This window comes from Halichoeres trimaculatus, unplaced genomic scaffold (genome assembly GCF_033239565.1).
Source record: "Halichoeres trimaculatus isolate MK-OKI-2021-1 unplaced genomic scaffold, fHalTri1.1 fHalTri1_scaffold_1, whole genome shotgun sequence".
Taxonomy (NCBI): Eukaryota; Metazoa; Chordata; class Actinopteri; order Labriformes; family Labridae; genus Halichoeres; species Halichoeres trimaculatus.
Window position 1 is genome coordinate 36,289,094 of NW_027437179.1, and position 26,517 is coordinate 36,315,610.

Below are 26,517 nucleotides of genomic sequence, written 5' to 3' on the forward strand. Positions count from 1 at the left end.
TGTCATCTTTGACCGAGGAGGGAGGGGGGTGGAACCGGAGCGACTCCAGCGGCTGCAGCATCTCTTTCAAGTTAGTTAAAGGTCGCCATAACAACACCGGAAATAAAAGTATGGATTTTACAAAATAAAAGTCAAGCTTTAAGACAACTTTGGGGGGGAAAAAATAAATGGAAAGTGTTTTCATAATTCAATTATTGAGCGGTTCTAGCAACCATATACTATTGTATAATTTTAGTAAGACAAATGAGAACTTTTTTTATCACCTCATTGCGAAGAGTATCTTTAATGCTTAAATCATTGCATATTAAACCAAGTACCAAAAGAAAATGCCAGGACATCAATAACAATGCAACACAAAACATTCTTATATTTAAAAAAAATAAATAAATAAAAGTAGCTGAAATAAAATTGATTTTGTTGATTACAGCAACAAAGCTATTTTGTAATGTTTTTGTTTTTTAAATTTTCATTTCTATTGTTATTATCATTTTGTCTGATTAAAAATTACATTCTACAAAATAATAAGGAGTAATAAGCAACAAAGTAGGAAAATTTCCCATCATGAAAAGGGTAATATAAATCAGTCCATACATGTAAATATCTAATAGAAGAATAAAAGCCATGTACAGAAATGTATAAGTCATAACTCACAATTTAAAATGATTATATATAGAAAATTATGCTGGGTAATTATTTTTTATTCTTGATTTTTTTATTGATTTAGTTATTTATTGTGTTCATTTTTGTTTGTGCTTTTGCTTTTTGGCATACATGCTGTCTTTTGTAACAGAACTCAAAAACAAGTTATTACTAAGTTTTGTGTTATGGGCTACTTTTTGTCGCAAACCCATACGACACATATGGTGGTCATGACTACAACAACAAATAGTAAGGAGCACAGGTGTGTGTATTTAAAATTTATTTGTATTTAAGTTAGAAAAGTTAGGTCAGAAATCCTTGCACTAGTTTGATAAGTTCAAGACGTGTCTTCTATTTTGAAAGTCATTTCCGGAAGTGCTCCTTTGTTAGCCTCGTCTATTTTGTCTCCAGCGTGGGTGGGAGGATCCTGCTCGCCTGGCCCGTTTCTCAGCCCCCTCTCTGAGAAATTAGCGAATACTGCAGCAAGAAGTGAGTGCGAGTGAGTGTGTCACGATCAAGAGGGAAGCGCAAACCGGGATTAATCTTCCAGAAAGATCTCATCTGGCTGGAGACAGGTAATTTAGAAACGGACTGTGCAGGAAATGAAAATAAAAATATGTGAGAGAAGTCTGCAGGCTAATTATAGCTCACTTTGTAGGATGAAAGGAGGAGGTGATGGTATGTTCTTTCACACTAGTGTGGGGATTTGTCTCATGTAGTGAGAAGTTTTAGTCCCTGAAGGTGTGGAGTGGAGGTGAGAGTGAAGTGGACCCAGGTTGGTTGGTAGTTGTGAAGGAGTGCTTCAGTGCAACTGTTGATTTCTTCAGTGTTGGTAGTTTTTTTTTTCTCTTTAAAGAGGAGGTTGTGTTGGTGTGAACAGTCTGTTCAAAGAGTGGGAAACTCCGCATGACAGATCTCATTATGGGGGTTTCACCTACTTTCATACAACTAATACACGCGTTTGTGTTATGGTGCATTGTTTTAACTGCTGTTATAATTTTAGAAACATTTTTAGGGTCAAATTTTGGAGTCAGTAGTGTTTTTCTTAATTAACTTGACATAAGTATGGGATTTGGATATGTTCTTAATAGGAAAACACATATGACAACGTATTTAACATTATAAAGACCCCACTGAGAACACTTTTCATCACTGTTTTAAAACCTCAACTGATTGTAAAGCTAGTTTTCTATGTTTTTATTCATATATTATTTATTCTTTTAATATGTCAACTGTTTCAAATCCAACATGTCCAGGAAAACCCTCCTTTTTTAGATGGCAGATTTGTCAAGTTGATATGTTGCATTCAAATCTAGTCATTTTACTTTATTTTTGCTTACCCACCAGTATCCAGTCTAATTAATTGTCATTCAGTGATGATGTAATTGATCACAAACTGAAAATCTACATATTAAAAGTAATTTTCCTTCTGATTCCTTAATAATACTTACTTCTCTTTGATAACTGAAATATCTGTGGCTTTAGACACCTAACAAGACAGATGATGGGCTAAATACTTAATCTCTAACTCATATAATGCAACCTGAATGGACAGGAAAATCTCCAGCAGGAAGTTGAACTCGTGTCCAGGCTCAGGTTGAGTCCTCTCAGCCTCTTTGTCTCCTCTGACCCCCGGTCACTGAGCGGAGGTGAGTCATAGGAGATGTCGGTTGTTTCGGAGCCATTTAGCATGTCCTCTGTCTCTCTGTCTGTCTTTGAGTTTGGTCATCACACTCCAGCAGCCGCCAGCTGACTCAACCTGCTCGTCTTGCCCTATTCCCCTCTCAATGGGCTTTTTATACCTGAGCGTGTCTTCCTTTCGAGAGGAAACTTGTCATTAATCTTTTGTTTAAAGCATAAATGTGACCAGGCTGCAGGCGATTAATGTGTGATTAGACAACCAGAAGATGTGATGCAATGATTTTGACAGGCCTGGTGAGTCATAGTGTTCGGGATGCCTTATCTACCAACATTTAAAGGACTAGTCCGGCTTTGATGTAAACCAAGTAACACACCAGAATTGGGTCTTTACAGAGGAAAAAATCCACTTTCCAGCACCCTGGTACTTCACTAATGACCACTTCATACTTTGTTTTTCCAATGTAGCTGAACTTTTGCATGCAGAAATAGCAGCTTTAGGTGAGTGTTGCTTATTTGTTCCACTCTCCGCTTGCAGTACGGCAATAGAATTAATTATTTGTTCCCCAAAGAAATTTTCATCATAGGCCAAAGCTTTTAAAGGACATCTATGTCTATAAATATGGTCAGTTATGACTCTTTTGGTTATCATGTAATTTGTCTTCTGTGTAGCAATTTCCAAACAAACATGAGGCGCCATCTTCGAGTCCAGTGTCCAGTTATATAATACATCAGTGGGAATTATATGCTTCAGTGTTTTGTAGCTTGGAGCAGGAATTTGAACAAGTCCTGAGTCGTATTGTGAGTTTGGCAGCAACCGAGCTGAGACTTCTTCATGCAAAGCTAAGCTCATCAAGACAACAAACAAGTTGTTTTTCATCATGTTTCTGAAAGAGTCTTTAGTTTCCAGTAACAAGAAAGTTGTTTTTGAAGTAGGTCACTCTCCTCGTACCTGGTTTTATGTCTTTGGCAGTCTCACTGTTGGGACATTTGCTCATTTCCATGGGTGTACCAGTAAAAGCCATGACTCAGTGCGACTGAGGAGCTGCAGTGTTTGTACTGAACGCCCAAAACAAGTGCGAGGCTGACCTGATCAGTGTGTAGTTTCCTGCTGTTACGTGAGAAAGCTCAGTACTCTCACATCTTGATTTAAATGCGCAGAAAGCTCTGGAAATCCCTCCAATGATTCCAACAGAAACAAGCCTGAGACTTCTTCTTGGCTCACTTTTTTTGCGGTGTTACCCAAAGCCAAATCTGCAATGTGTAATACGATGTCAGATGTAGTCAGATGAGATGTTTTGAAGTCCAATGATGTGCTGACACCGTGCTCTGTCTCAGTTTATGAACTCTGGCCCATTTCTCACGTACACGGTCTTCCAGAGGTGAAACACATTCTTCTTTGCCTTCACATCTGATGACTTCTCTTCAGCTTGTGTCTCCAGAGAAAAAAATGTAATGACACTAGATCCTTCTTAGAAATGAGCTGTAGCTGAAGAGCCTAAGATGCTGCAAGGCGTCTCCGTAATAGTGATATCCCTGAGGTGCATAAGTCATTTTTTATTGTGTCATGAAATATTCTGGATTGTTCCATTGAGGATTAGACTAGACCTCTAATCTCTGGGTGAGTGTCTATCTGTCAAGCTGACAAACAGTCCAGTCTTGGTTTTATTGCTCTGATAGTTATGAACCCCTTCTCTGATGTTTGTGGAGATCTTCCGCTCCTGTGTGATAGCAGCTTGAAAAACTTCAGGAAATAACATCCCTGTGTGGATATCAGCTGATCTCTGGGTCTGTGTTTTCTAAGTTTTCTATTGTATAAAGAAAAGCCTGCTGGATGAACAGTACGTATAACTGCTCATTTCCTTTAATACTTCTACTTGTTTGCACAACCTCAGAACAAAAAAACAGTCGTCCTCATCATTATCCCAGAAACAACAGGCCTTTATTAGCTGGATGTTTGTCTATGCTCACCATTGTTGTTGATTTTAAACTCGTGCGAGGATTGAAAGGCAGCTCTACCTCGTGTGTCACAGGGTCACGCTCTGCCGTGTGCTCAGCTCGTTGCATAACCGTTTATGGCCCCTAAGCTTCAGGAAACCTCCTTAGAGAAAAGAGAGGTGCTGTGTTCATTAACCCAAGGCATTACTCAAATAGTTGTCGGAAGTAATGGAGCTTAGCTTTGGGTTTTAAGGGCTTCTCCTGCATGGTTTGGATCAGGTTTTATGCATGCTGTTCAGTTTGTGTCTCTGTATCCTTTGCAGTGTCTCACTTGGTGACTCAATTTGATACTTGATGAACTAGCTTTGGTTTCCACCATGGATTACTGTTATGCACGAATTACTTTCCAGTGTTTAGAAAACCCCCCAAAAAACATAAAAACAATCACAAACTCATCTTTATGTAACTTTCATAATTTGACCAAAAGTTCAAGATCGTTTTAGTGATAAATTTTTGTGAAATCAAAGTAAAACCTTGTAGTTGGGAGACTGAAACCTGCACGTGTTTGGCAATTTTGGTTTGTAAAATGATTAACAGATTAATGAAGTATCAGAATTGTTTGTGACGGATTATCTGGAGAGGGCTGCTCAATGAGCTGCTAAGAAAGACAGCTCAGCTCGGTTTAGGCTGGAGTCCCAAATGAACTTTAATTTGTCCGTTCAAGGAAATATGTTGTTTTATATAAGATGCTTGTGTTGGTTCATGCAGGTGATGGAAGTCGCATACTCAGCTGTTAAATGCTGACAGGCTAATATAAGTCGATATCGGTTACCAGTTGTCAGGCCGCTACCTGATATTTGGGGCTGATATTCATTTGCAGTATAAGTGAAAATATTGACATCACAATTTTGGGATTATACAAACTCCAACACTTAACTTCGTTTAATCATCTTTTTGCATATTTTCATGAAACAGCCCCCCGTCTCAGCAGCTGTCTTATAAAGTTAAATGAAAACTTTAAAAAATAAATAGCGTGTCACCAATCACATGGGGGATGGGACAATGCTAGAGACAGTATAAGAGCCAAAATAACATGGCCTGGATCTTATCAGCCATCCGATTAAAAAAACCCGCTAATGCTGATATGCCTCAAAATTCTCAATATCCGCGAAGATAATCGTCAGGCAGGCTGCCTGGCTAAGCTACGGAGTGCTCTGAAAACCAGAGCCTATAACACCAACTATAACAATTAAGGTAGGATCTGCGGTAATTTTCATTATTTGTTCGTAAACACGAATTCAAACTAGGCTTTTCCTCCTTGGCTCAGTGCCAGCGGCAGCACACACCTACAGCCTCCGACCGCGACTATGTGAACACACTTACTAGCCCAGCAGCCACCTGTAGCCTCACATTCCTACGTGTGAGAGACTTGAGAGCTGTGCACCTGACTTGGCATGTTAGCGCAAGCTAATCACTTGGCTATCTGATACATACCTGCTCAGCAGAATGCCAACTCATGTCGCTCTTCAAGTGCCCGAAAGCAAGTGAAAATTGAGCCAAGCTTCACACTCATTTAGTAAAAAGCTTAATCTTTATGACAGTTCATTTCACTTTGGTTGTGTTTTTCTTCCTACGTGCTACATCTGCTATTATAGCTGCTAAGGTTAGCTTCTTCCACTAGCTAATCAACACCCAAAGTCAGTTGTGCACTGAGTGCGCTGTGATTGGCTGATTTAATCATGCTTACTCTGTCCACTCAGAAATGTCCTGACACAACCAAAACATCAACATACAGGCAGAGGAGAGTGTTCAAGGCAGACACTGACACTGACACACATGTATAGGGGCCCAGAAGTGATGATTGAGCAGGATTATTCCTGTAAAAGTTGACATTTTATTTTTTAGGAAAAAATCCTGAAGACTCTACCTTTAACTCCATTTGGCAACAAATAGTTCAAATCTATGATGAGAGCGCAATAAGACTAATTGCTAGGAAGTGACTTAAGGCTCAAGACTTTAGTACTGTCACAAAATTCAATACTAATCCAAAATGATGCAAGCTACTAAGTGTCTACATTTTGATGTCAAAATTGTTACCATTAAACATGAAAAAGGGAAAAGGAAAAACTTTATTACCTGCCCAGGGAGATCTCATATGTCTTAATGGTGACTGTGTACATCCCTCCTCTGAAAACCTGACATTTTATTTGCACTTTGTATTACTATCCTTCATTAACTTTGTGTAAGGAGATCAATAATAACTGTGAACCTGTTTCCAATAATAGGTATGAATGGCTGGCTGCAATTAATGATGGTGAACCAAAAATAATGTACTGTGTTTATAGAAGCTGGTCAACTGGGAAATCACATGATGATCTCTGTCCCACATCAGCACAAACAACAAATAGAAAGACAGCAATTTGTTTTCAAACAACATTTGAGCTTCCCATTCACAAAAAAATATGAACATAGTAGATACTAATTTATCTATAAGATAAACAAAAACCAACAAAAACTCCTCTTTTTCTTATAAACCCATTCTTACCCCAATCCAAACATGCTGAAGGGCACCACTTATCTAAAACGTGTACTCACATGCCGCTGTTTGACCTCTGCACCACTAAATGAAAGTAAAGGTGACGCTCAGAGATGAAACAGCCCCATAAACGCTGTGACAAAAGCAGAAATAGTTCACCATCATCCTGTCAGCTCTAAATAACCATCAGTCAGTTCAGGGCAAGACATTTTCATTTTCTTGTCACTGCAACTCCACGAACATAACTGAGATTTACCCAGCAGGGTGGAAAGGTACGCTAGAGCATGTTCAAAAAGCCTTCAATCACGGAGAGGTCGACTTAGGAACAACTTTGGCTGTGAGGCAGCGGGGACGCTCCCTGTGACAGGTTTAAACAACAAAGAGAGACACTGTACACCAAAGAAAAAAATAACAGCTTACTTTTCTAAACTGTAGTAAACTTGTTTGACAGAAGTAGTTCTTCAATAGATGTTATATACTGTGTTTTCCTCCATTATACTGATACAAAGCCTACACTTGACCAATACTGAGCACTGCTCCATTTTTTAACAGCTATATCCGACTCTTACTCATGGGACTGTACCATATTTGGTTGTTATTAACAAAGTTTCCGATATTCTGTCTGTTTTCAGACATTTGTACGAATTTTGTTATTTTAGCTACAAGTCAGTCTTAACACATGGAACATTAAAGTCACCAGTCTGTCGTTGGACTGGTGTGTGTTACCTCTATCTATCTATCTATCTATCTATCTATCTATCTATCTATCTATCTATCTATCTATCTATCTATCTATCTATCTATCTATCTATCTATCTATCTATTTATCTATCTATCTATCTATATATCACCAGCCTATCTGTGTTTTACTACTTTTGAATAATACAACTCACTAGAATTAGCTTTTAGCTACTTCCAAGCTAACTGTAACATTAGCTAACAGGTGGTTAAATGCTAACATTTACCAGTTTTTGGTGTAGCCAAAATGCGGTGCATATGCGACCAAACTTTTATCAGTTAGATTAATAAATTAACAGGGAGCACCAGTGCGACCAGGGGGATAAATCTGGTGTGCATTTTTCCCCCCTCTCTCTCGCACTTTGTCTTGTGCACCCCTGTGTCCCCCTGCATCCCGCCAAGCAGTGGATGGCACATGACAGGCAGCCAATGGCGGACATCAGGGGAGTGGTCTGCCCTACAAGGAGGGTGAGGCGGCGGTACGCAAGGGTGGGTTCACTCCAAATAGGTGGAATGAGGAGAAGAAAGCTAGGAAGTGAAGCTAATGCTAATTAGCTAATGTAGAGAGTCCTCTAGGAGAGCTTTAATGCTTTGGCGTTGGTGCAGAGATGGATGAGAGAGGGACTGAGAGCCAGGAGACCAAACTTTAAATTCTAGCCCCAGGAAAATGCTTGAGTGCATTGAGTAAAAATGTACTGTACTTAATTAAAGGGTTTAAAAATCTAAAAAATTCCTAAAAATGGCGCTCTGCATTTACAATGGGGCTTGAATGTGTTAAAGTTGCATTGAATTTCATAAATCACAGCTCATTGGTCAAACATAACAAATACCTTAAGAGTAATTTAAGAATGAATAGCTGTTCTTCTTGAACAAAAACCGTTTCATGTTACAAATATTGTCTGGGCGCCTTACTTTTCTGACTTTCCAGTTGTACACAAGCTGCATAAAATAATTTGCTAGAAACCCAAATTTAAATCACTTTAAGCTAGGGAAAAAAGCACCAAAGCGCCCCACCCTGAACATGGCATCTAAGGGAAGGGCTGAATACAGTCATTTGGCTGCTTCTTGAGGTTCTTCTTTTGCTGTTGCAGTCATTAGTTCCCATTAGCAGCTAAATTTAGGGCATCAGTCATTGGCAGTGTCAGTGTTTGGATCAGTGTGTAGCTATATGCAGCATTTTCAAGCATCATGTCTTTTTGCCAGTTTCTCCATGTGTTTCAGTAATTGTCTCCAGATATCACAGTAATTTAAGGAGAACAATCAGTGTACAATCAGAAGAGAAGGGAAAATACATGTAACTGTATGAAGGAGTCAGCATGCATGTGTTGGTGTGCTCCATCGCCTCTGGCAGCCCTCTCAGTGTCTCGGCTCTGCTGAGGTCTGTCCAAACAAAGCTGCAGCCAAACGCTCCTCCCCAGCTTCACAGAACAGGAAGTGGATTGTTGTGTTTCACAGGGTGAGCCTCTGAGGCCTCGGTGCTGCTGTCTCCCACTTGTTTGGCTTTGAACCCATCATGTAGTCCAGGGCAATCTCTGGTCCCCTCTGCTTTTCCTGGAAATCAAAAGACAGGGCAGCTTCTCTGTAGTCAATAACACCACTTACAGAGGAGGAGCTGACGCCGGCTCTTTCCATATCTAATATCCTTTTTTTATCAATCCTTAGTGGACACATTTTAAACTGCGTCCAAGGGATGGATGACCTTTACTCACACAAATCTTTTGTTTCCATATTAATAGACAGATAGAATGTGTGGTGTGAGCGTGCTCGAAGACTTTGCTAAAGCAGCCTGGATTCAAACTTGAGCTTTTGCCATCTCTGTGCTGCTGTAACTAAACACACCCCACCAGAAGGAGCAAGCTTTGGGCAAAGAGAAGAACAAGCTAACAAACCATGATCAGATTTTCCAATAAACCAAAGATGTTAATAAAACCGTCAAACAAGTGAGTAGGTCCAGAATTTCCAGTATGGCTACTGGTAATGCCAAATATCCATGGAAACAAGGCTCCATGGCTAATAGTTTCTTCTTTGTGTGTTTCTCTGCTCACTGTGAACTTATGAGCCTGTGATATTTTCTTACAGGCTGTAATTTGTGCATTAGTTTTGTTTTAGATAATGAATGTAAAAGCAGCTTCCAGTGTCTTTAAACGTATTGTTTTCTGTCTCAAATACAATGGTTGGTTTGACTCAGCAGTACACTTTAAGACCTTACTTAAGACTTTGGTCCAGGAAACAGGAAAAGCCTCTTTTGGACTTCACCCCCAGCTGTTTCCCCTTGTTTCTAATCATTGTGCTAAGAAACGCCAGCTGGCTGCATCTAATTTTTGCAGCTTTCGCCTTAAAAATGTGAACGTGCTGAAGAATTTATCTGCTGTAATTCGTGTATGGCTCTGATAAAGCATGCTCTCTTTGATCATCAGTTTAAACTTTGTAGATGTTGGCGGAATAAGCTTTGAAATGTGTTAGCCATCTACTTGAAACTCTTGACAGCAGTCTGGTCATCTGTTACAGCCCTGAACCAACAATAGTGTGACTAATAACTCAAAGTTTTCACTGGTTTGATGCTTCTTACTGGAAGTTTTCTTGTTGCCATGCGGCTGAGCAGAGATTAAAAGTGGGCGTTGGGGCAGACTCGACTCCAAAGTTTCCCTGCGGCACTGAAAGATTAATTTCCCCTGATAAGTGGGTGCCCTCGTGAAGAGGATTGCTGTCAAGACTGTCTGGCTGAAAGTGGATGGGGTGAGGAGCCAAATGACTATATGCACAGCTGCTCTCAAACAGCGGGGCTCCAGCTCATCCATCAGGTGCATCTCTAACTCATCTCCGCTCAGCCTGCACCAACAAAACCAGTCCTCTCATCTGGGCTCGCAGCAGAAGAAATGTTTCTGGGTTTGTCTTTGCAGGCCTGAGGCTTTGCTGTAAAATTTGAAAGTAGAATGTGTAAATTTTAGCAGCATTCATCGTGAGTATAAATGATGCACAGAATCCACAAGTGAGTTTTAATTAGTGTAAAACCATACACATGGGAGACAAAGAGGAAAGAGTGGTTGGTTTGCACAAAAAGATGTTTTCGATGGTCAAAACTTGACAAACGGAGGATTGTGACGTAGATGTGTTGTATCTCAGGAGCTCATTGTCCTGTAAGGCCACAGTCACTTCACTGACATACAGAGTGAGGAAGGAAGCTTGTTGATCAAGCATCTGTCAGGTAGAAATAGCAAAACATTCCCTCAGTTGTGCAAGAATCCTCCACTTTGTAAACTGAAATTAACCTCCTAAGACCCGAGCTTTTGTCTGGTGTGCAATATTAATTCACCTTGCTATTAGGGGCGAATAAGACGTAATAAGTATAATAACTAAACTTGGTCTTTGTACGGAAAATTTGATTATTTGTGTTTTGAGTTCTCAATTCGTTGTTAGTAGTGTTATCATACTTAAATACCTTGTTTTTTCCACTAAAATTGGTGTAATGTTATAATTTCACCAAAAGATAATGTAGGCAGTGTCCCCAAATGTGACTAAGAGGTCAAAATTTTTAAAAATGAAGTATCATGGGTCTGGGAGGCAGAAATGTAATGTCCATATGTGGACGCTGGGTCTTAAGAGGTTAATACAGATGCCTCTGTGTGGTTCATTAAACCACAGAAAACAATCAGGAGTAATCTGTGTAGTTGGTTTTAAAGTCTGTTAGTGTCGTCATCAGTTTGTTGCCAGACAAGAGGATCAACACACGGACTTTCACATTTTCCTCCAAAAGTATTCAAGTGTGGTGTTTTTCATTCTTGTGAGAAAGCAGGGTAAGTTTTTTGTGCAGGAAACAACTACCTTTGCTGTTGTTCCACATACCTCGACATACTCCTACACCTACAGAGTAAACAAAGTACTTAACCAGAGTCCATAAAGTAGCTTTACAGCTGGATCTGGATCTTTGAAGTTGCATTTTTTGGGGCTCTTAACCCTTTATTTTGAGACGATAGGACAGTGGCTCGTGCTGGAAACTTGGGGTAGTAACGTGGGCAAGGGGCCTCAACCTGAGCCTCCAGAAAAATGGGTTTGTGGCTGAACCATTAGGTCAGGCCTGCACCCAGATCACTCTTTGTTTTAAGATCTCCAGCTAACCTCTGGACTGTTTTCTTCCTCTACTCTTTCTTTCTTTCTTTCTTTCTTTTAGGGGTGGGTAAAAAAAATGATGCATCGAATTTTCTGCAATTCAGCAAATCCTCTGAATCAGCGGCACCATAAAGCCAGCTCGTTTGGCATTGAAGTCTGGGGTTTGGGTTGTTTTATTGCTCCAAAACGTGAGGTGACAATTGATATTGAATCGATTTGAATCGAATCAAATCGAATCAATATTGATTCGCAACCTACAGAATTGAAATCAAATCGAACCGTGAGGTTCGTAACAATGCACAGCCCTACTTTTAGAGGTGCACCTATCACAATTTTCTGGTCAATCACCAGTCTTTAAAAAGCCTGACCTGCTGATACTGGTTTGGGTCAGTACCAATTTTTAATTTCATATTTCTATAACTGACAGCATATTCCTTCAATGTTCTAATCTTATTTTATGAAAATCATTGAACAATACCTGTGAAACAATAAAATCTTTATGTTATAACTTTAACAACCAATGAAGTGTCCTGAGTTTTAGGTCTCAGGGCAAAAAGCAACAAAGGCTGGCTGTCAGACCTTCCCAGAGATATATAGGATCAACTTTATATAAGAATGGGCCGATCACCGATCCCTGATCCCCCAAAATTAAGGAAATCGGCACCAATCAATCGATTGGTGCATGTCTACCTACTTTCTTTAGTCTTGGCCTGTCAGCCATCAATCAGAAATCAAAAATCTCATTTCCGCCAAAGAAATGTGATGTTAAGATTTTAACCATAGACTGTGTAAAACAAGGACGTAGTCTCCGCGAAGTCACCCGTCTGTTCATGATACTATGAAATGAGGCCAATGGATATTGATGCCGGATTTGAGCCTCCTTTCAACAGCTACAGGGCGCCCATTGGCCACATGAGCTGAGCCATGTCTCTAATTGGACAGTTGAATGATCCTAATAACTTCTAAACCACAGGAATGGAAAAAAAATCACCCATTGCACAGTGTGTGCAATGGGTGCATTTCAGACCCATGTTGCCCCTTGATCTTAACATCCAGGTGGTTTAGCCTGCTGATTTTAAATGCTAACAAAGAAAAAGCTTGTTGCACTTTTTACCACATGTGCTGGAACTCCTTTCCACAGATTGATTCACTGTGACATTGATTTTACCCTTGCTGTTTAGATCTGAATCACTGTTGAATGTTTTGACTCATCAGAATCACAGAAATCTGTGAGAAAGCCGTCAAAGAAGATAACTGAAAGGTGGTGAGTGTTGCATATACAGATCTGCACAGCTTCACTTCTTTGCCTGTTTCTAGGTTAGCCTTTCCCAATATGGTGACCTACATAATGACTGAAGCTGCTGAGCCTATGTCTGTGTTTTATACTTACTATGGTTAAAAGATGCAAAGGCTTTGGGGCGGGGCTTCCTGTAATTCCTGATCCTTCCTGTAACAAGTCCCAGTCGCCAGTCCCAGGGAGATGTCACAGCGCACCCTGAAGTCCAAATATGGTCACCTCTGGATCCAGAAAAACAGGACAACAGGACGCGGCTCGATGGTTCTGTTTCAAAGCCAGTGATTTATGCAAACACTGTTCACATCCTGTGTCAGAAACTTCTGCTTGATAATGAAAAGAAACACAGCTGGTAGAGTTAGCTTGTACTCTTTTGTGTCAAAGTAACCTTGGGATAATGAAGGTAATCTGTACCGATGGAGTTTTTCTAAAGAGAACAGAGAAAAGATCCACAAGGATCAAAAGCAGGCCAGTGTTTTATCTTTTCACCAGCAGCTCTGATTTCCCAGACCCCTTTTTTCTTTCCACGCGTGCTGCAGAGGGACACAAACAAGGCGGAGCCGTGGCCTGATAACACATTCCTCCATGTCCTAGCTTGTCTCAACACCCCCTTTTTTGTCCTTCCACTATCTCCCCCTCCTTCTCTGTTCTTCGTGTAGCTTTTGTAGTCTCGATGATGTGGCATTGGGGATCCAAGGTCTGAGCCTGCAGTCGTCTGTGACAGCAAACAGATCAAGGACCTCTCCCTCAGGTGTAATGTGATGCGCTTCTGTCAGAGATGTCAGAGTGGTTGCTTTGGAGTCGCACAGCGAGAGCAGAAAGTTTTGTTCAACACTGTGTCCTTGATCTGTCTCGTGTTGCTCCAGCAATCGCAACAAATAATTTAAATATCTGTCATACTGAGTTCAAAAAGAGACGACCGAATAAGCTCTGCTGCATGACAAGTGAAATCTCACACAATAACAAAGTTCCCGTTTAAAGTTTTGTTTTCTTGTTTCCCAACAGAGATGGCAGCCATCCGGAAAAAGCTGGTGATTGTCGGGGATGGAGCTTGTGGGAAAACATGTCTTCTCATTGTTTTCAGTAAAGACCAGTTTCCTGAAGTCTACGTCCCCACAGTGTTTGAGAATTACATCGCTGATATCGAGGTTGATGGCAAACAGGTTTGTACAAACAGTCTGGAAATGTTTGTGTCTGAAGCTCTTTTTATTAAGATCACAAACAATCACTGTCTGTAATGTAATCACATGGAAGAAGTTCACATAGCCCCACCCTCTTTAGCTGCTGTTTGTTATGGCCCTTTGGGGACTAAATAAGTGACAGTTATCTATAAGTGTTATTCTACGGACATGGCTGACATGACTTATGTCTGACATGAAACAGGCAGAGTTTAGCAGTGAGGAGCAAGATCTGACCTGAAGAAAGGGATTTCTTGGATTTATTTTGTAGTAATGGAGGACACTAGAGTTTGTGCTAATGTTCATTCCAACCCATATGCATCAGTTTTTCTGCTGTGGTCTGTTCAAACTTGAGAGTCTACCAATAAAAAGAAGAGTGAGGTTACGTTAGCTCTGCTTGGTCAAGTTGGAGATGGTTGATGAGCAGATAGTCTGCTCACCTTCTGGACAATTAACTACAAACTGAGTTTACAAGGTTTAATTGTTGTCACCTTTCAAGCAATACCTCTACGTAGCCATAAATAAATTCATTACCCCGTCACTTTTCACCCTGGGAAAAGTTGTCTTAAAGGAAAGTGGTGTTCAAGAGATCTGCTCTCCATTCTTTTTCTTCTAAAAAAATACACCAATTGGTAAGAATCATGGCTTTATAGGGATGGGTACTGATTTGGGTGCTTTTATAGGTACCTACAGAATTCCATCTGTAGTACCAGGTACCGATTCACTTGAAATCTAAAGGTACCATGTTTAGGTACCTAAACGCATCTTTGTGACTGTAAGAGAGTGGAAGAGTAGGCGTTTTTCTATGCTGGACATGAACATATTGACATGAGCATTGCAGGTTTATATTGAAGAATAAATATGTGAAATGAAAAAACTGAGATTTTACCATCCAAAAATATTTATTACCACATAAACACACACAAAAGTACTGAAAATTAGTACCGTTGAGTACCACTACCGACTGCCAGGCACCGAGCATCAGTACCCAGCATTTCAAATGTGAAAGGTACCTATCCCTGTGTTGTAACGACTTTGTGTGATAGTAGATATTTTGGACATTTATTTGGCCAAAGTCATTTAGTCTAAGCCATGGACTGTAGAAAAAATGAATGTTACGATGTTTGGCTCGTAATGAGGTCACCACTTAATTGCTCCCCCTGGTGGCTGGCTGCAGTATAAGTCAAAAACTCTGTCTCCCTATTCATTCCAGGTGGGCTGTGGTCAAGTTTTAAAAAATAAATACACCTTGTCAAAATGTTTTTCACATCTGTTTGCTGTGGTAATATGAGGGTATTATTGGAATGCAATGTGTTCAAGTCCTCTGTTTCTGAAAAGTTTTGTTTTCATTAGTTATTACATGTCAGAAACTAGGTTTTACATTATAACGATGACTGACAGGTGCTGTTCTTGCGTAGTTTTCACGGAAATAGTAAAAGTCAGGAAGGAAAGCTAAGAAGAGATTAGAGAAAACTTTTTGTCACCCAGCTCCATACAGAGTATCTACTGCGCAGACTCTAGTTTACAATGTTAACTCTGATGGGGTTATTGTGGCTTCAAAATCATATAATCATGAATGGCTGAGCAGCGCTGTCCATGCTATGTACAGTCTATGGTCCAAAACAGGTGGTTCACTTTAGCATTGCAGCTTTGGTCAGAGTGAACTCCCTGCACGTCCAGAGATGAATAAAAAAACTGAAAAATGGTAACCTGAACAGATAGCTTCAGGGGGTTTGGGGGGAAAATGTTTTAAATTCATTTCCTCAACAATGAAATTAGAGGGGACTTGACCCCAGTAGAAAACTAATCTCATTAAACACATCCAGAAAAGTGAAGAAAAATATCTTAAATCATCTGTTTAAAACATCTCTCAATATTTTGATGCTCAGATAAATGGTTGATGGTGAATAGAGTGTGAACGGTAAAAAATGAGTGACTTTAGATGCAGCCAGAGTTATGAAAGCCTCTCAGTCTTTCTGAAGTGTGTTTAACATCTTGAGCCTGAGTCACAGAGAGCCAGTCAGCGATGGTCCAGCCTGAGCTGCAGATGGTTTGTTATTTTGAAGGGTTTTGTTCTCTTGAGCTGACCACCGCTGCAGGATCACTACTTGGCAAAACAGGAAATGACTCTACGTCCCAGCGTCCTGTTCAGACTAGGAACAGCCATGTCTCCTGGCAATCCCCCCTCCTCATATCACGACCCACCTCCTCCTCTTAGCCCTGCCTGATAAACGTCTCATTTCCTGCCCTGGTGGTGATCACTCTGAGGGAGGGATGGAGGGTTAACTGTTGTTTTCTGCACCGGAAATATGAAGTTAGGGATCTGTGATAGACATCTGACATGAGGATGGGGACGATTTGATAAAGATATGAGTGTCAACCCTCTTAAGTTTGCCCTCAGTCATTTTTCAGAAGGACATTGCTCTCATGAGAATCGGCCTAATATGCAACCAGCTGGTTTCTGTTCTCAGACCCTAAATCTCATTCCCCCTCTCTCCCCTCTGGAGAGTTGAAACATTTCTTTCCCTCACCTTCAGGGGATTGGGCAGCCTCTAAAAATAGCTGTTTTCCCCTCTTCTGCTTCCTCCCCAAAGTCTTCAGCCTCCAAAAATGTCCAGTGGGAACGCAATCACTCCAGTGGCTCATGCAATCTCACCAGCGTGCCTCCACCTCCCACCCTCTGCCTCTGCAAACCTCTATTTTGGGACTGATGTGTCCGCTCTCTGTGGGCTTACTAGCATCTACTGTCATTCAGTAAAGTTACCGGAGGCAAACTTTTAAAATCTTTTCCCCTGAACAGTCTGAGTCAGCGATGGAGCCGAGTGAAGCCTGGCTGTTAATGTCTGCTCAGGGACAGGAGTATCTGGATGGATGCTCGCTAATCTCCCACTTTCCCTAATTGAATTAATCAGGGGTGTGATGGGATGGGGCCATTCCCAGAGTTCATTTCCACAACACAGACAACATCACAGACACGTAATGCTGATTAGTTTAAAGCTATTGTGATGATGAGAAGCAAATATCCAAACAATGAATTCAAAGAATGAAAGCAGCTTTTTTTAAACATTCGAAACAGAAGTTATGATCAGTATGTGAGGTATGTGTGCTAAGAGGAGATTAATGTCCTGAGGTTAAGTAATTGAAGCATTTCCATCTTCCTGGTATGTGAAGCATTGGCCCCTGGGAAGAGAACTCGAGAGCAGCACATGCCTCAAGGTTCATACGTCATACTTTCTGAATCCATGTGCTCTCTGAGGTTCAGAACAAAGCACTGATCACTAATTTTTCACGACGTTTGTTTTCATGTGGGACACATTAGTATCCTGGCTGTACAAACTACGCACTTGGTTTTGCGAAACATCAGCCAACTCTGCTTCTTCTAATCGAAATATCCCTCCACTAGGGGGTGATACAGGGAAAATATGTCTATTTCTTTTTTTTTGTTCAGTTTTGATTTTGAATTTAAAGGCATGTATATATATATATATATATATATATATATATATATATATATATATATATATATATATATATATATATATATATATATAATTATATATATTATATATACATATTTATATATATAATATATAAAATAAATAAGGAAAAGGTTAGAAACTAAAATAAAAGAAGCAAATAATTTATCATAAAATATTGATTAAATAAATAAATGATAATAATAATAATAGTTATAATAATAATAATAAAATAAAATAAAATTCAAAATATAAATAATAAATAAAATTGATTAAGAAAAGGTTAGAAACTAAAATAAAAAACAAGCAAATAATTTATCATAAAATATTAATACAAATAAATAAATGATAATAATAATAACAGTATTAATAATAATAATAAAATAAAAAATAAAAAAAGATTATTAAAGATAATAAATGAATAAATAAATAAAATGAAAAGAAGGTTAAAAAAACAGGATCAGGATGTCATCAGTATTCTGTCTCATATTCAGACTTCTTTTACCTGCAAGCAACATTTTAAACCCTGACAGTTTCATTTGGAACCATTTCTCTGCACCATTTCACAACTCTAATCTTATTTTGTGTCCTATAATGTGTTTTATGAGCTCCCACATTTTCACCTCATGATAGAAACATTTGTTTAAAAATGTCAGCGGTAAAAGTTGTTGAGTTTCTGCAGAATATACAGAGCTTTAGCTTTGTATACGTAGGGAAAGGCATTTCAAGCAAAAGGGCTATTTAGTGCTCGCTTGTAACTTTTCAAAGATTATTCGAAGATTGCAGATTATTCGAAGGGCCCCTCTGCACTTCAATCATCAAACTTACTTCTTTGGTGATGAAGCGTACTTCCCACTGCATGCCTCACGCTCACATGGCTGTGCATAGCTGTTTGTGACTTATGCTAGGTTAACTTTGCAGAGCTTGCACTGTTCTTTTTTTGTTCATTTTTTCGAAGGAGTTCCCGCACTTCCCAATCCATTTTTGTGCATCTCCTCATTCTTGTTCTGGCTGTTAATTCTTCAACCTGTTGACTTCTGGTCTTGCTCCATTCATTATGTCAGTTTGTTGATGTGGTCAAGTTAAAAACAATCTGGTTTGGACATGGTTTGTTTTATTTTGAAAGTCCCTGGGCATTTTAGATGGTTTCCATGCACAACTTCCTGTCCAGCTCAACCAGTTTTTTTTTTTTTTTTTTTTTTTGTGAAACTGAAACGTCACAGCTCTAGTATCCTGCATAAAACTGCGATCTGCCACAGACAGGACGAAGCAATCATCACATGAACTATTCAATTTTTTTGTGTTAATGACTGTTCTAATAGTCAAAAGTCATTGCCCATCCCTATTGATAGCCTGTGTAAAATCCAAATGTAGTTTAGTAAAACCTTACTAGATCTACTTTGGTATAGTTTGTACACTTGACAGAAATACACACACATAAAAGATGATTGATTTATTTCAGTGTCATAACTAACACATCCTAAGGTGAAAGTGGACCTCAGGACATGATTTGCTCCATGTCTGACTTGCCCATCCTTCAGGGTCTTGCTTGCATTTGTAGGTCATAAACTGATAGCTCTGTTTCAGATAGTGGAAAATTCCCAGCAGAGGCCTCAGTGAGGTTTTCTTTTCTTTTTTGAAAAAGGTGAAAGAAATAGAAAAACCAAAGTGGGGCCAAACCTAAGATGAAGAATCTGTAATCTGTTGTTTAAAACTTCTCATCATTTCTGGTTCTGGTTTCTCTCAGGTGGAGTTGGCGCTGTGGGACACAGCAGGCCAGGAGGACTACGACAGGTTGAGGCCGCTCTCCTACCCTGACACAGACGTCATCCTCATGTGCTTCTCCATCGACAGCCCCGACAGTTTAGGTAAAGAAGTGCTGACACAGAGAAACCAATTTAAAACATCTTCTCAATTTAACTTTACACTGCATCTCCTCAGAGTGCTGCAGCAGGTCTGTCTAAATGAGATGAATATGGCAGATTTCAGAGCAGGGAACACATGGATAGCACAGTTTAGAAGTGTTTTTCCCGTTAAGATTGAGGCAATTTCTCTGAGCTTTGCAAGCTGTTCGCAAACATCTTAATGCACTTGATGGGGAGCAGGATTAGTGCAGCTAAAAACATCTTTGCCTCAAGCAGTCTGCAGAGCAATCCATCATGAGAAGTGTTCTGTGCCGTGACTCTGCACCGCCTGTCCCTTTTTAAAGCCCAGCCCCTCGTTCTCTCTTTGTCTGGAGTATTTCAGCAGCTTCACTTTTTTCTCTTCCTGGACAGAAAATATCCCCGAGAAGTGGACGCCAGAGGTGAAGCATTTCTGTCCCAACGTTCCCATCATCCTCGTGGGGAACAAGAAGGACCTGAGGAATGACGAGCACACACGGAGAGAGCTGGCCAAGATGAAGCAGGTACAGAAGCCCCTGAGGGCCACTAAACAGAGGAAAGGGTAATCGAGGACAAGTGGGAGAGCTCCTCGATAGCCAGGCACTCACACCTGAATTATTTATGCACATATCCATAAAGAGTAGTGCTTCACCGGGAGCTCAGTTTGACAACAGCACTGCATTAAAAGCAGCTGCTTCATTTGCATGTAGCCTCAAGTACAGGTATGGATTACACCGCCGTCCTGGGAATGTTTGCTCTGTTTTCCATTCACTTTGAGTGAAGCCAGCTCTGCAGTCTACACGCAGAGACCAGGAGAAAGTAATGCACCCTGAAGAGAACAGGACGAGTCATTATTCTGTGGTCTTTTTAACCTTTCCCCTGATCAGTGTAATCAGCCAGACTTACAGTGTGCAGCGTGGCTCCACCTTTTACCATTGTACGGGTTTGAAGCCAAAATACAGACTCAGCCGTTGGTAGCAGTTGTGCAGCCAGAGTCTGCGCAGTAGAGACTGTGAGGGATTCTGGGAGAATCTGAGTGGAGCCAGGTGACAAAAATAATTTATATTTTTTCTCCGTCAAGAGTCTAATCACTTCTTGACTCTACCTCCCGACATATTTTACCATCCCCGAAAAAAATACAAAAGAACGGCAGTTGTCAATCATTGTCAAACATGACGTAAAACCTCGTTTTTAACCTCTTATAACTAATGAAAATGGAACTTTCAGAAAAAAGAGGACTTCAATACAGACAGCCAAACGATATCTTCAAATCACCACAACAATCTGATGTAAGAAACATTTCTACGAGGAGTATTTATTTTTTAAAGTTTGACCACAGCCCATCTGGAATGACTGGGGAGAGGGATTTTTTTTTTTTTACCTATACCGCAGCCAGCCACCAGGTGGAGCAGTTTTTGAGGTGACCTCACTTTGAGCCAAGCAAGATGACTTCCTTTTTTTTTTTTTACTGTCTATAGTTATGCCCTACTAAGTATAAGTCTCAGCTTTGATATCAACAAAAAAGATGAGTAATAAAATATAACACCCTCTGTACAGTTGTCAAGGATAACTAAATAAGGCCTGAGGACTTCATTTATTTTTGCATCAGGCTCTTATAGGGTGAAACTTCAAGAGGAAAAGGGCCACTGAAAAAAAACAAAAAACGTCCAACTGTTTTTTTATTACTATTTTTTTAGATTAAAGTCAGAATTCTTACTTTTTTCTCAAAATTTCGGATTTTTTTTCCTGACATTCATGGAGAGTGTGACGTTCCCTTTACGGTATTCAGGTAGGATGCAGCAGGCTGACATAATGATGGATATAGGTGAGTTTTGATGCGTCCAAGGGGTTCCAGATGAAGCCATTTCTTTATTAAAAGAGCAAAAGTGAGTTTACGTTGTTTGACACGTGTACGTTAATTTGAATAAAAACCCACTGATCTGTTATTATGTGAGCCTGCTGCACTAAAGCGAAAGTGAAAATCTCCATGATTGTCAGTTAAAAAACAAATCCCAAAATATCAGAAAAAAAGTCAGAATCCTGACTCTTTGTTTTTTTTTTCCTTTTTTTTCAGTGGCTCTAATCCTCTTTTGTAAAAGCTGCTGTAAATGTGGACTTTTTTTATCAGCTCTAATGAGAACTCACAGGCTTTTAGAGTCTGCCTCAAGTGGACACTTGAGGAACTGCATTTTTATTGCACATCTCCAAAGTCTAAATTTTTCAACACTAGAGCTTTCCACCTAACTTTAAATAATAATAGACAATTTCTGCCTCCACAGTGAGAAATATTTTTCAGTTAAGCACTGAAACAGAATCCCATCCTGACACAAAGCTGAGGGGTCCTCTCTTCCCTGGTGGCTGCTGCCCATCAAAGCCCTCTCAGATTGACAGACATCAAATAGATATATCACAGACAGAAAATGCAAAATATCTGTCAGAATATTCCACAATAAAGAAATCCCTCTCCACCTTTCTTTAAACTTTTCACACCTGCCTGTCACTGAAAGTTAACCTCCCCTGGGAAACAAACAGTGACAGCTCCTTAAATGACTGTCAAAGGCCTTTTGAGTCGTACTATAACGACAGCAGCGTATCAGTTTACAGCGTAACAGACTGGATCATAACACCGCCACCAAGGCTGCCTCCTGTTTCGGCTGATAATACAGACATTTTAATCAATATCTTCAGCTTTATTCGACAGTTTCAGCTTTTTTTTTTATTTAGGAATCAGAACTTTATTTATTTTACAAATAGTAACACCAAGTCACCATCCCATGATGTTTTGACCAAAACACAGATTAAATTAATAAACTATAAAATGCCACGGATGCATCATATGAGACTGCAACCAATGACTTTAACAATATCAGGCTTTGGAAATATAAAAGGAAAAAAATAATAGTTCTCGACAGAGTGTTTTATTTTTCCTTGCCCGACATTTGTGTAAAAAAAGTTTTAATATCTGTAGAAAGTTAAATCTCATAGTGATGTGAAAAAGTTGTCAGTGGTCTTCAGAAAAAAAGACCAAAAACTTACCTCAGTTTTCAAAGATACTAAATTAATCTCTGGCTCTTTTTTTTTTTCAGGAGCCGGTGAAGACAGAAGAAGGCAGAGACATGGCCTGCAGAATCAGCGCTTTCGGCTACCTTGAGTGCTCCGCCAAGACGAAGGATGGTGTTCGGGAAGTGTTTGAGATGGCCACCAGAGCGGCGCTGGAGGTCCCAAAGAGGAAGAAGCGAGGCGGATGCACGCTGCTGTGAGGAGACCGAATAGCGTCAAACCAACTGACCTATTGGAGAAAAACAAAACACCAGAAAGAACTGACCCTCCACTGAACTGTATCTTCTCATATATTTTGCTGACGGTCAGACGGCTGATGAATCAAACCTGACACAGGAAATGGATTTTGTCTATAATACAAAAGTTGTTAGAAATCGATGTTTAAAGTTGTTGATTTTTCTTTTATTCCTTTAAAATATGTCTTTACACTTTAAATGTTTTCCTACTTGTTTTTCTTTACATTTGTAACGTAGTATGGAGTTAAACAAGCACATGTTTGTATCTGATGTTGTTCACGAGCTCGGCTGAGACGCATTTTATTTAGCTTGTATGAAGTCTGGATTGTCCTGTGAGTGTAAGCTCTGTTTATCATGCTAACATAATAATGGAAAATGAAAGATGACAAGTTTTTTAACCACAAAGCTTGTGCCTTTTGTTGTTTGTTCAGTCCTCTTGTCGCTGTGCTAGCTAGCTTACATTTAAGCTATGGGTTAGCCATCATATTCATTGTGCCTCTTTGAGCTTTGTCGGTTTAAAACCTTCACAGAAGGAACTTGACTCACTGTTCATGCACAAAAATGGGCTTTTAATTTGTGACTTTACAACACCATTTTTTGCCATTGTAAAACTAGATGGCGCTGTTTCATCCAGTTAAACTTTTAGCCTGATGCCATGCTAATTGTTACCTTCCTGTTTTGAGGGCAGGAGCCATTTTTCATGAAGATAGTTTTGTTATGTTTTGTTTTATTGTTTATGAAACTTCATGGTGATTAGTCATTCTACAACCAACCACTTACTAAAAAATGGAAGCTTACATATTTAGCTAGCATAAAACCTTTACAACCCAAATAAGGTCAGGTTGTTTGATATTGTCTCTTGGTTGTTCAAGTCATGCTACTTATTTGAAATGTTGGAAAAGCTATGTAAGTTGTAAGAATGCCTTTTTAACCCATGCTAGAGCGTTTTTTTTTTGTAGAGGCAATGCATAAAGACAGTGAGCACAGCTAACAGTTGTGATATGATATATCACATATGATGTCAAGCACATTTGTTTTTCCCTTCCCTATATGCATTTGATGTTACACGATAAAAGAGGATAACATATGGGCAAACCAAGGGGCTAATAAAAAGTATCAAGTAGGAATTGGGTCTGTATTTTATACTGAGCTTGAATATAAGCAAAGTGTTTCCGAAATCATATTTTCCAGCTAAAACTTAAATAACGAGTAAATCACACAAGTACAAATTGTTACAGCTAACCCAGGTCTCCCCTACTTTTTTAGCGTATATCAATTACCTCAAAGATGCCTGTGTGAATTTAAAAAAACATAACATTGATATGAGAACAGTTGTACAGAGTTGTATTGCTGTTCTTTTAATTAGGATCAAACTTCAGTGATTTTCATCCAGGATAAAGAAGGTAACCGTCTTAACTCAACATCCTCTCCTCTTTGCTTATCATCAAAGGCCGAGTGCTCCGCTGCAGGTGAGATGGTCATGTCACCATCTGAATCCCTGCGTGTCAGACAGGCTAGCCCACTCTCTGAAATCACATCTTGTTAGAGCTGGGTGCTTCTTAATGATAATGTTTCCAGTCAGACAACATTCTTGACATGTTTCAGGAGCACAGGGTCATGTGTGAGGAGACTGTTTTTTCCCCCCAGTGCCTTCTCTGTTCTGGTGTGCCTTCATTAGTTGTTTTCTCCCACACCAGGAGGGCCAGTTTCTCTGCTTACCTTGAAACTGGCTGACCAGGTTAATAGTGACTTGATCCATAGGTTCAGCCATTGTTAAATATATAGTCAATGAAATCTATGGTGTTTGTCAAACCAGGTAACATCAACTAACGACATATACCAAAGCATTAAAAGTGAATCATGGGACTGTAACATAACCACATATTTCTGCAGTCTTACAGATGTCTTTGATTAAAACTCCTGTGAGTAACTTTCAGTTTGTATGGGGTTTTGGCGCCCCCTTAGGACAAAGTGATATTTGTTGATTTGATCTTTTACTTGAGACAAATTATCTAACCCTGCTTTCACTTAGTTCTTCTTAGGCCTCTAAGAATGAGTTTTAATGTTAGTTTGTGTCATGAAGAGTTAAAGTTAAGTATTATTTGTTTACTTATATCCATATTCATATTTCCACTGCTCTTCAGAATATTATTATTTTTTCATCAAAGAAGCAGATCAGCAACAATTTCATTTGACCTGGACTGAAGCAGCTTTTAGAGACAGACATGTGAGAGAATTTTCAAATAACCTTTTATTGATAGAATAAAATAGTTCCTGCGTTAACACTAAATTTTCTTTTCTTTCTTTTTTTTAGAAGAAGCACAGTGAGATTCAGAGCTGGAGAAAATGAGATTTTTGTGGCATCAAAGAGTTCTTGGAGGAGCTTATTTAAAAAAAAATAAAAATAAAAAATAAAAAAGGTTTAGGACATTATACTTTTTTGCAAAAATAGAATATTATTATACATATATACATATACTTGTAACAAAGTCATGCATGTGACAGACCTTTTTTGTCTCTGAACCATGATAGTAAAACATGCCAATGGTTGCTCTGCACAGTAAAAAATCAAATAAAGTGAGTCCTTCTGTTTTAATTTACTTCTAACTATAATATTTCTTTTTCCACCTTTTGCAGCAGGCTCAGCACCACATGTCTCTGGCATACTGTTGATAAATTTCCTGAGGACCTCATTGCTAATGTAATCGAATGGCTTCTGCAACTCATAGGCTTTCCTTTGAATGTCCAATAGATCTGTTCACTTTATTATACAACTTCACCAAATTAGCTGGATGGGGTCGGGATCCAGGTTTAAGGGGGCAGTTTATCCTTTTCATTGTTCCTTTTAAAAGAAAAAATGACCTAAATCCCCTTATGATGACTCTATTCTGTGGTATATTAATCATAATGATGACCTGGTTGACTTTTAATTAGTTTCGGGGCATTTTAATGGCCAGTTCAATAAGACAACGATAATCTCTCTAATATGCCAAGTGTTCTCATAGCTGTATTTCACTCCTAATAAGTCCATGACAACTTTATACAGTTGTTAAATGGATCTCTATCTACTTATATCTGTAGCAGGGGAAAGAAACAATTTAAAGTGTTGGTGAATAATTAGCAGTGCCTATCGAAGTGTATATTTGCCAATAAAGTACCCACCTCTAAAAAGTGTTATTTTTGCACTAATTTAAGAGTGTAAATTTCACAAATGACACCTTCAGTAAGATCTTAGTGAGTGATATAACACTTTTTTATGAAAAGCTGTTTGAGCATAAAATTGATATCAGTGATATCAACCATAGTTCAGCTCTGCTAGTTCTCAATTTAAGAGTGCATGTACTCAGTTTTGGTTTACTAGTGCAGATGTACACTTTACTGGTGAAGCAAAAAGTATCACTAGTACTACTAGTCGACCAAAAAATGCTCACTATCAGTTTTAGTAGACTGTTTTAAATATTCTAGTACTACTAGTAGACTTTAGAATTATCACTAGAACTAGTAGTAAGCCTTATATGCTAATAAAGGGGTGGGGAAAACAATTCAGGCTTCCTATTGGCTTTTGAAAAAAATGACAACCAATCAGAGTGCTGTATTTGTTAGTAATCCCTTCTACTTCATTTGCATCAGGTCTTCTAGTTCCACTATTGACTCTTTTGGCTTTACTAGTACTACAAGTAAACGACAAACAGTCTGCTGGTAACTACACTAGTGAAATACTTGAATTTACCCGTAGTACTAGAAAATCAAAACTTTGTTTCACTAGTAAAGGTTTTTGGCCACTAGTGCACAAG

The 26,517-nt window shown here is 39.2% G+C and overlaps 1 protein-coding gene across 1 annotated transcript; it reads left to right on the plus strand.

Annotated features, from left to right (window-relative positions):
• Window positions 1–1,058: 1,058 nt before the first annotated feature.
• LOC141788553 (rho-related GTP-binding protein RhoA-D-like) lies at window positions 1,059–25,708 on the plus strand. Its single transcript, XM_074667429.1, has 5 exons — window positions 1,059–1,214; window positions 13,896–14,053; window positions 19,292–19,412; window positions 19,821–19,951; window positions 22,514–25,708. Exons 2-5 carry the CDS (start codon window positions 13,898–13,900, stop codon window positions 22,685–22,687), a joined length of 582 nt encoding a protein of 193 aa, XP_074523530.1. The 5' UTR covers window positions 1,059–1,214; window positions 13,896–13,897; the 3' UTR covers window positions 22,688–25,708.
• Window positions 25,709–26,517: the final 809 nt, after the last annotated feature.

What these genes read in the sequence shown, in the direction of transcription:
- LOC141788553 (XM_074667429.1), top strand. Translation starts at nt 13,898, where the DNA reads ATGGCAGCCATCCGGAAAAAGCTGGTGATTGTCGGGGATGGAGCTTGT. An exon ending in TCGAGGTTGATGGCAAACAG is followed by an intron (nt 14,054 to 19,291) that starts GTTTGTACAAAC and finishes GGTTTCTCTCAG; the next exon opens with GTGGAGTTGGCGCTGTGGGA. An exon ending in AGCTGGCCAAGATGAAGCAG is followed by an intron (nt 19,952 to 22,513) that starts GTACAGAAGCCC and finishes TTTTTTTTTCAG; the next exon opens with GAGCCGGTGAAGACAGAAGA.